Source organism: Zeus faber (genome assembly GCF_960531495.2).
Source record: "Zeus faber genome assembly, chromosome: 1".
NCBI classification, from domain to species: Eukaryota; Metazoa; Chordata; class Actinopteri; order Zeiformes; family Zeidae; genus Zeus; species Zeus faber.
The window spans coordinates 54983823-54994238 of NC_137193.1; the positions used below are offsets into that span (position 1 = coordinate 54983823).

A 10416-nucleotide genomic window follows, 5' to 3' on the forward strand; every position below is an offset into this window, starting at 1 on the left:
AGCGAGGCAATGAGTACGTAATGGTCGTAGCAGACAATTTCTCTAGCTGGTCAGAATCTTGTGTGTTGCACAATCTTGTGCACTATAACAGACTGAAGCCATATCTCGGAACTCCAGAAAACTTAAACCCAGGGCGTTTCAACATGGCACAAGATGTTGACTGCAATCCTGACTTTGCTCTCATTAATGACCCGCAGGCAGCTGGGTGGGTTGGTCTGGCACCAGGTGTTAACAGGAGATGAGACGCTCAAAGGAAACCCACCAGGTTGCCACTGTGGAGAAGCGCTGTGGTAAATGAGAGAGAGAGGCGAGGACAATGGGTACTTTGGAAATGGTGGGGGGATGTTGGAAACCAGAGACGCAGAACAACAGAGTACAGCAAAATAAACAATGGGAGCACAGACCCTTAATGAGTGCCCCATCTTAACTTTAAGACAGGACATCAGAAACTCTACCCGTGCAAGGTTTCACATGGGTCAGGTGGCAAGGCCGCACAGGGAATTGTCACAAGGCCAGCTTGGCAACAAGATTTTGTGATGTAGGGTTAGGGTTGGGTAGTATGTACTGAAAACATACATGGCTCTAGGTTGAGCATCTATCTTAAGGTGCCATAAAGTGGTATCACTTTTCTTTGCTTTTTTACACTACGAGACTGCATCTGCCTGGGTCCACCAAGGAGTGCCATACTCTGAAATGTATGTCTGAAATGTGTCTGAAATCATATGACAAGATTCTTCCAGGCATTAATATGGGAAATATATTGTAATGTTTACAATTACAGGTAAGAAGGATCTATACATGTTTGCACCCCCTGACCTATTGTTTTTACCTATTTTGGGGGGATCCTAGTCATAATTAGGGGGGTCAGACTCCCTCCCTCACTCCTAATTTGAACTATGATTGTATTCATATCAGGACACTTCCCCTAGACACTAATTTGTGCCTGCAAAGACTTGGGTTATTGAATGACTGAAAAAAAAATACGCAATGGCAAGTCATATTTCAGACATATATTAAGGAGTTTAATCTATTTTTGTGAAATGTTATTGGCATATACATCATTTACATAACAAAAGTTCACAGCAACGGTTCAACTATCTGAAGCAAGGCATCAAAATAAAACCTTTTGTGTTTGAATGTTGTCAGGTATAACTTAAGTATTGCAACTCTTTGGCATCACAAATAAAATAAAAGTCGTACAAAAAAAAATACAAAATATATTAAGTTTTCTCACTTCAAACAGCCCCTTAGATTCCAAATAGCAATAAAGGGCATTAAAAAAAAACTGAATCAGACACATGGCATTGACCAGCAATGCATTGCAAAAAAAGGGAATACCAGCAAACAAAATTATTCACACAGTTGTTGTTATTTTTTCGGGGCATCTAAGTCTGTGATGTCATAATTGGCTAATTTAACAATAAATTAGAGATAAACCTTTGACCTTTAAATTTGATTTAACATAGCTATACATTAGTGAGACATCATTTTCTTTTGTCAGTATGAGAGTATTCAAATTGATAATTGCGCAAAAGGGAATAAAATAAAAAAAATAAAATAATACAGCTTAGAGGTATTCCCTTAAAAAAGAGAAAAGAAAATAAATGAAATAATAATAAATGAAAAACTATTTAGAATCTGGGAAAATTCCAGTTATATACAGCCCTGCTAAACTGAACAGGGATCTACATGCAGCGTTCACTGATCCTGCAGAGGGAAATAAAATAGAAAATTCCACTCAAGGGCCGTTCTAGCCGCAGAAACGTGATAACCTTGAGCGAGGAGATAAAAAGAGTGTTGCTCAATTTACCACAGTATTGGTGACAGCGAGGAGAATGGCAAATGCCGGCCAAAGATAGTTGGCCGTTTCTAGCCTCGGTAAAGGATGCGGACGCTCACGGTAGAACCAGCTATCGTGGCGTCAAGGAATAACTGGGGCCCGAAAAAGAATCCCGCTCAGACAGCGTGCCATTTTAACAAGGGCGAGGGTCAGACTTTAGATAGCCTTTTTCTTTAATGGGAGCATTCCCTCACACAGGAATGTGAGGGAGATTAGCTGCAGCATGTCAGCAGACGGGGGCGGAATGCAGGTCAGTAGCCATCTGAGGCAAGGACGTTACATTAACCTGGGATCTCGAAAATTAGACCACTCTGAAGCGGTGTCCATCATGGAAGGTTTTATTTTATTTTTTATTATTTTCTTTAAGAGGTGAATCGCCCGGGATTCACTTTCACTTGTGTTCACTTGAGTACTCTGTCAAATAGCGTAATCCAATCACATTGCATGTAAACATAAGGAACCAATTTCTAGTCTTTACGAGGCATTCACATTTGTCTCGAGAAAGGATGAAACAAAGGGAGCATCTGTCTAATGTAAATAGAAAATTGGAGCAAAGCAGAAGTGAATAAGGGATTGAATTTCTTTCTCTTTTTCATCAAAGAAAAGTCACGACACCATCAGCAGCACTTATAAATATATAGATAACCAACTAAAAAAATTAAATACATACACAAACAAATATGCAAATAAATGGCCCAATTCCACTCCTCTGCAACCAAGCAGAACATTCTGGGTACCTTTTAAAGAATTCAGACATGCCAGGAACCTTGCAAATAAAGTTCGGAAAGCTCAGCTTTCATTCCCAAACTGTGACACGTTGTGAACTCTCTCTCTTCTTATCTCTCTTTTCGATCACACACATCAATCGAGGTTTATCTCGAAGGGTAACTGTCCCGCTCCCAGGTAGACATCCTCCGCTGCCCCTCCTGGTGTGTTGGGGCCGCCAGCCATTTGTTTACTCCTCATGTTGGGATACTGCGGAAGAACTTTGCGCTCTCCCTAAACGCGACGCTTGAAGTATGGACTGTCATTTAGACACAATCAACCCTCCATGAGGATTTCAAATGAGGATTTCAACCGCTTCCGCCTCGCAGCTGATGTTCTTGAATGTCGTGAGTGGTGCCTTCAGCTCCTCCAAGTCTACAGTTAAGATGGAAACAATAGTTTAGAAAAGGGTTCGGCTCACAGTCATTTATTTCTTTACCTCATTTCTCTGTTCTGGCAAAGGGCTTGGATAATTCAAAAGGACAAAAGAAACATATTTTTGTGATGTTTGCGCTTATTTTCTGCTGAAAGAGCCAGTGTACCGACCAGAGGCCCGCGCCGCGTCAGCCTCTAGATTGCTGGGCTCTGCTGTGAGCTCAGGCTCCGGAGGGAGAATGTCGCACTGGGTGCTGGAGTCTCTGCTCTGGCTCAAAGGCGCTGTGCAGGTTTTGGATGGCAGACAAGCCCCACCCGTCTGGTCATCCGAGAGGCTCTTCCCTGTAAGTGCAGACAAAAAGAGGAAGTTGCATGATAACCGGATCACATCTCCAAAACATACATACACACACAACGCCCAAACATCTGCTCTGTGGCTTTCCTCCCACGTCTATTCTCGATTTTCTATTTTGACGCGAGAGATGATATGAATTTGAGTTTAAAAGCATCGTGTCTATTTGAGGGCTGTGAACGGGGGCCGTCTCCTAGAATGTCTTTTTTTTTTTTAGAAGGTATACATTCTGTCTGGCGACGCTAGTCAGTCTACCAGTTGTCGCTTACAAGCTTGTCTCTCACTTTGGATTTGGAATTATTCTCGGCATTGCACAAACAAATGAGAACACCCTTGGATTTACCCTTCCCCTTGGTGACGTCTACTTGGCTGCTGGCCATAATGTTGATGGAAGGCACGGATCTCGCAGGCCGGAGCCCCTGTTTCTCCAGCCGGCTCTGTTCCCATTTGGAGCGCTGCTGAAGGACCTTGATCACGGCATCCTTCTCCACCAGCTGAGCATGGAGCGCCCGAATCCTGAACACATTCACAAATAATAGATGAGTACATCTGAACCCATCAACTACAGGTGTAAAAAAAAAAAAAAGAAGACTTGAGATATTTTAGAATATAAGCAATACAAAAAAGAATGTGTAGGCACCTATTCTCCATCTCCTGTTGTCTTTGACTAGCCGATGGCAGTTCCTCATTGAAGCTACTGTTAGGTGAGTGCCTCGGTGAGTGGTTGATGATGGTTGTATCTCTGAAAACAAAGAAGAGCAATGTTAAAATACATGATTTTAACTTTAATTTTAACGTTTTCCAATTTTAAATATATTTATAGACGCTTTAAGCTACCTCTGAGCTGCGGCAGTGGCAGCTGCATCCATGGCAAACTGTCTCATGGTGCTCTCCTCCAGGTACTTCTGCTCCCACTTGGTGATGTCCGCCTCCAGGGCCAAAACACGTTCCTCTCGCTCCCTCAGCTGTTGTTGTAGAGTGGAGGAGCTCAGCTCCAAGGGGCAGTGGCCGGCTGCCTGGAGCTGAGACCGACTCTGTGAGATAGATGGAAAGGAGCAATGTGTATAAGACAAAAAAACAGACATAGAATTTTGAACTTTTGCCATACACATGAAGACAATGGATCGATGCATCAGATGCATGGTCCATGCATCAGCAGCTGGTCCTCACCTGCTGTGCCCGTAAGCTTTTCAGCTCCTGCTCCAGCCGGGTGCGTAGCCGCAGCTCCAGCGCTTCCCTCTTCTCGCAGGCGGCCTGCAGCTGGGCCAGGGCACCCTGCAGCCGCTCCACCTTCTCCACGTAGGCCCTCTTCCTCTGGAGCTCTTCTTCCAGCTGCTGATTCCGAGCTTGCGTGGAGGCCAGAGCCTGCTCGAGCACCTCGCGTCTCCGCAGCCACTCTTCCCCCGACAGTCGCAGATGCTGGATCTGCCTCTCCAAACGTTCGCGCTCTCTCTGCTGCTCCTCATCTGAAGCAGAAGAATGAAAGAAGAGAAGGGTGTGAGTAAATGCAACAAGCTGCGTTACTCACATGTTCCTGGGAGGGAAATTAAAATGTTTATTATCTTGTGGTCTTCTGGTGCAGTCTATTGCTAAGGACAATGGAATGCAATGCGGGGATACACTATTAGTCTATTCATTTGGCAGCAAGAGGGTCAAACAAGCTGCAAGTGAGCACTCCATGAACTATCTCTTGAACGGAATGTGCCCCAGTTAGGGACATTTACACAACACTGTAAGGAATGTAGAAAGAGGCGGGACAGTTACTTTGTTGCTCTCTGCCAACCTGTAAATCAATCACAGACTCACAAGCTTTAAATAAAAGATCTGCACTCTAGTAATAAAATTAACCAGTGCTCAAACTGGGCGGGTACTAACTGGTACGTTTTACTCTTTGGCGTACCGGCACTATGTCTTGTGTACCTGCACTTCTCACAAGCAGCCGGCACTGTTTCCTGCCCTCTCTAGTGGGCAAATCAAGTGGACAAGTTGTAAAATATATAATATTTTATTGAGCCGGAGCACACTTTTTAAAAAAATTATTAGAACGCACAAGCTGCGAGCTCCGGCTCGGGGTTGCCATTGACCACATGGACAAAGGATTTCTTTAGAATGTGGGAATCTGTATTTGTGCTTTCATTTTGCACCTTTTTGGTCGAAACGGCTTGTTTCACTCATTATCTATTCCACCAGTTCTGGTGCCACCGTTGTTAAAGGTTGCTGCCCGCGCTCTCTGGTTCAGGTGGATTATACAGCACTATCTATCAGATCGGGAGACAACAGGAAGTGATGCTGCATTCCATAGGAACTCTGTTAAACTGTCATTCGTGTCAGTAGTCCTCATGTTAATTTAACATCAAATCTACAGTGTAGTTGAAAATGACATTAAACGTGTTAAAATAAATAACAATCTATACAAAGGGAACGTTGTTCACCGTTAATGGTGCGCCACCATGTTGCCGTGACGTCAGGTCTGTTATCTTGGTAAACTCGAGCACAAGCGGTCAGCTTTGAAATTCCAACTTAAATGGCAATTTAAATGGCCCCCATAGATAATGTCACAAAAACAACTTGTTGTCTGATTAGTATAAAAAGAAGTCCATGTCCAGAGGAAAACTTTGAGAAGGCAAGAATGAGCTGGTCTCCTGTGCAACTTACTACTGGGAGTGATTACACAAGAGTGCATTCCTGTGAAGGGGCATGCAGAATTCCTCTTATCCACTTACGCACACAGGCATAGCTTTGTACTGGGAAAAGCGCTGGAATGCCTCCAATGATGCAAATGCAAACACAAACTGTTAAAGGAGTGGGAAATTACCCGACAATTTACTTTCTAGTTTACGCATCAACCTACAAAATAGCAATATACAAAAAATCCCAGAAATTGCAACCATTGTGACAACTATAAAAACTATGGCTTGATTACGTAACTCTTTGATTATGTAATTCTACTGAAGAAAAAACAAAACATTAGGCAACCTCAAATGAGCACGTTACCGCTGGAGATGTTGACATGTAGTTGGAATAAGAAACAGAGCCCTCAATCTGTAACTCAAGCGATTCAAGTAAATCCCAAGAATCCCTTTGGAGGGCCTTTTTACAAATGTGTTTTTCCACCTAGTCTTTTAAAGATATTCAAGGACTATTTTTAACATTTTTCCAAACCAACAGACGTCTCACGTTTATACCATGCATTATATAAATGCCCAAACAAGGAGAGCGCGCTAGTCAGAAGTCATGTCGAGTAAGGAATGGATGCCTCGGAGCCTCAGCACTATTACTTCCCCTTGAGGAGGGGGTTCAGCAGCTATGCAACCCTAGGCGGGGGGGGCATTCCCAATGGTGGAACAGCTCGAAATACCTAAAAAATATTCCTGGAATCCAAGCCGCATTTACTGCAGCTCTAAAAAAAAAAGAAAGTTGCTGACATTTAAGTGGCAAAAGCAGCTCCTAGCAGGCAGACCTGCATCACAGTGGTATGAATGTGGTATAAATACTGTCCCTGGAATGGTTTGTCCCTGTGTGATCAGATGTTTCACACCATACTTTGAAAGAAAAGTGTCCATAATAAAATCCTGAATTTGTTTGACTCTCTCACAAAGAGTCCGGAGAGATTACCCCCAGAAGCAGAATCATTATATCAGTAAACTCACTTTGCTCAAGGAGTCGAGTGAAGATGTGCTGCTTCTGTTCTGTGTTCTCGGCTTCCTTGGCCACTCGTTGTTTGGAAGCCGTTTCAAGGCGTTCTGAAAAAAAAATTAATAAATAACAAGAAAAAAAAATTTAGGACACCAATTGCATTGAAGTTTGGGAAAGTAGGTTGACATATTTGTTCTGGAGCTGATCTTACCTCTTAGGTCTCTGTTGAAGTCGTGCAATCTCTTAATCTCTCCCTCTAGTTTGTTCCTCATAGTTTTCTCAAGAGCTTCCCTCTTGGCAGACCCTTTCATCAGTGTCTCATAAGCCTCAGATATCCTTTGGATCTCCGATTCCAGCTGGGGGAAAAATGAAAAAGTCGGTTGAGATAATTCACCGGGAATCAAATCTTGTTGGTTCTGGGTGAATTGTGTGGGTTATAAAAGGGAACATCCATGGAGGCGATCAGTCACATCTAGAAACACTGCCTGTTCATTGTGCGAGCCCACAGGCAAAAGGCACCTCCGAAAACTAGGAATCAACATTCCTCAGCGAACACTTATGGGTCCCAGGTGTCAGGGCATTCATCTCACTTTGTGGCAATCTGCCAGGCTGCCGTGAAAGACAAGGGAAACAGGATGTGCTGTAGGCGATGCGCTCTGAAATGCTATGGTTGCTCTTCAGCGCCATGTGCTGGGAGCAGATAAAAGGGACCATCTTTGAAAATTCCACAATATTGAAATATTTTGTGGTTTGTGTAGTTGAAATGGTATAGACAGCTGGTATACACAGAAGCCCCCTCCCCCGCAATCATGTTCAGAAACTCTATATTAGTATTGGCGTGACTCCTTCATGTAGTAAAACAATGACTTATCCCTCCACTATGCATAATCGCCATCTATGCAGCGTTGACTAACAACCACCCCTCGATAGTTTCCTTTGTGAACCAACGGCTCTACTTTTCACACCGACTTTTCTCACCTTCTGTAGTCTCACCGCCTTCTCTACGTGGACTTCAAGCTCCTTTCTGAGCCTCTCGTTCTCCCTCATCAATGCGTCCATCTGAACCGGGTTGTTGCTCAGGTTCCTCGCGGCTGTGCTGAACACCTCTGAGCTGCCAGGGCTCACGGTGCGGTAGATGCTGTGGTGTGCGATCTGGGTCTCGGCAGACACATACCTGATGTGGGGAGACAATGAGTAATACATAAAAATGTCAATGAATATCAAAGAAAGCATTTACTTGAATGTCAAAGAAAGCATTGTGATTTACAGGCTCGGGCCCTTTTGAGGATCATCTGGGTCTATGTGGAAGTTGTGTTGATTAAATGAGTAAATATATTTGCCACTCCACTACTCAAAAACCTATATATATTGTTTATTTAAATTACCTGTGCTGTGCGTTGAAGGGGGGAGGGGGTTCTTTGTAGTAGTGCCCCTGCTCCTGCGAATGGCTGAGCATGTATCCAGGGAGCCGGACACAGAAGGGGTAGTCCGGAGGTGGACCACGGTGGTCTGGGAACTGCTGGCTCCCCGATCCATTGTGAGCTACCAGGCCCATGTGACTGTTGTACAGCTGTGGATAACTATGCGAGGAACTCATAGCCACACTGTCCCTGGGTCCATTCCTCTCCAGAGAGAGCTGCATTAGCCGTTCGCTGAGAGAGCGAGCGTGCTCACGCTTAAGGTCCCATTGACCCTCGCCTTGACCCCCCACGCCGTCCACGCCAGGGCCTTCCATCTCAGCTTGGCCTTTCTGAGAGATCAGGTACAGGGAATGGGCCTTGGCCTCCTCATAGGTGGGCAGTTCTTCTCCGTGGAGCTGGTACAGGTGACAGACAGGGCTTTCGGAGTGCGAACAGTCCCCCTGGTGTTCCTGACCCTGAGGCTCCTGCCTCGTGGACATGTGGATGTACTGCGACTCCTCTTGCGTGAGGCTCTCCAGAGAGGACTGGGGAGTCCCTGTGTCCCCGCTGCTGCTGCTGCCTCCGCGTAGAGCTTGCTGCTGGATGGCCAGGAGGGTGTGGTTGTCGGTCAGGTTCCCGTAGCGAAGCTGCTCTTGGATGAGGCGGTGCAGGACCGTTCCAGAAGACTCCTCAGCAGTTCTCATTTCATTCAATGGGAAATAAGTGAGCAATTCCTAAAATCTGGTGACTTGTTGACAAAACTGTGCACCTGAAGAAAGACAAATTCTAATTTCAGTAACAAGTTCATTGTTGTACAACAGATTAGAACACATTAGGATATAGCAGATGGTCACAATATTTACAGAAATGAGCATTAGGCCCATGTTCCAACTACCATGCTTTTGATAGAAGCCAGTATGATGACTTAATTACGACTTGGGTTTTGCTGATTAAATTATATTTTTTACCTGACTTTTTTTGTTACTAAATAAGTACATATAATTATGTTCATGAGATTCAATGCGCGCGCACACACACACACACACACACACACACACAGGTGCATACAAAGGAATTACTGAGTAAATATGAAATATGAGACATCTCAGTTGGGAAATGCCTCGATTTTGCAACATCACTTACTCACATTCCAAGTTGACATTGCGATTTGAAACGTGTTTCCACGCAAAACTAACGCAAGCAAACCATATTACATATTAAACATTTCCCATCTAAAATAGTATTACCTTTACTGATAATGAAAAACAAAAAAATGATACATCGGTAATCGGTATTGATTAATGAAGAACTAAGCCGTTAAACGCCTGTTGCTGCCATCCGGACTACAGCGCGTAGAGGAAACCGCCTGGACGCTCTTTAAAGAGCAAGGGGTATAAAAAGTCCATGAAAAGGTTGAAAACTCACCAAATTAGGACCTCATCTGGACAGTGTAATCTCTACAAAACGAACGTGTGAATCAGAAAATCCCTTTTTTACTACACAACCCGACGTGCTTTAAGTAGTTTGTCCCGTTGCGGCGCTAAGTGCGGTGCGTCCCGAGCGGCTCCCCCGACAGACTGAGCCGCTCAGCTCCCTGCTCCGATAAATAACTGAGGGCTGATTGTTCTCAGCCCGGAATGCCTGGAATGCAAAGGCTCCAAGTCCCTCTGGGATCAAAAGCAGAACACAGGGGGAAAAAGGGGGCAGGGCAAAGCTGGAGCTTTTTTGGATTCAGAGCAGCACCATCTCAGCTGGTTGTCTGTATCATGTAAAACAGCTTATTGTTGTTGTTGTTGTTGTTGTTGTTGTTGTTTTTGTTGTTGACAATTGGGGTGTATATAAAGTATGCATGTGTCAGATGAGGGGAAGAAAATATAAAAAGGGGGAACACAGAAGTTGGATTTAATGAAACTTGGCTGAAATAGAAGATGGTGCCTATAATAAAGGGCAACTCACTTCAACACTTCTTTGTGTTGTGTTGTGGGGGGGGGGGGCTGAAAAACGACTGAGAAATTGAATGCAAAAATCTTCATATTCTTCGAATCATC

The 10416-nt window shown here is 44.2% G+C and overlaps 1 protein-coding gene across 1 annotated transcript; it reads right to left on the minus strand.

The window, feature by feature from the left end:
* Positions 1-1000: 1000 nt before the first annotated feature.
* On the minus strand, positions 1001-9931 carry amotl2a (angiomotin like 2a). Its single transcript, XM_080017718.1, has 11 exons — positions 9794-9931; positions 8354-9137; positions 7947-8142; positions 7180-7324; positions 6983-7075; positions 4503-4798; positions 4170-4366; positions 3973-4074; positions 3676-3848; positions 3152-3322; positions 1001-2980 (listed from the first exon to the last, which is right to left on the minus strand). The coding sequence occupies exons 2-11, from the start codon at positions 9070-9072 to the stop codon at positions 2901-2903; spliced, it is 2172 nt and encodes a 723-aa protein (XP_079873844.1). The 5' UTR covers positions 9073-9137; positions 9794-9931; the 3' UTR covers positions 1001-2900.
* Between the last annotated feature and the right edge of the window lie 485 nt (positions 9932-10416).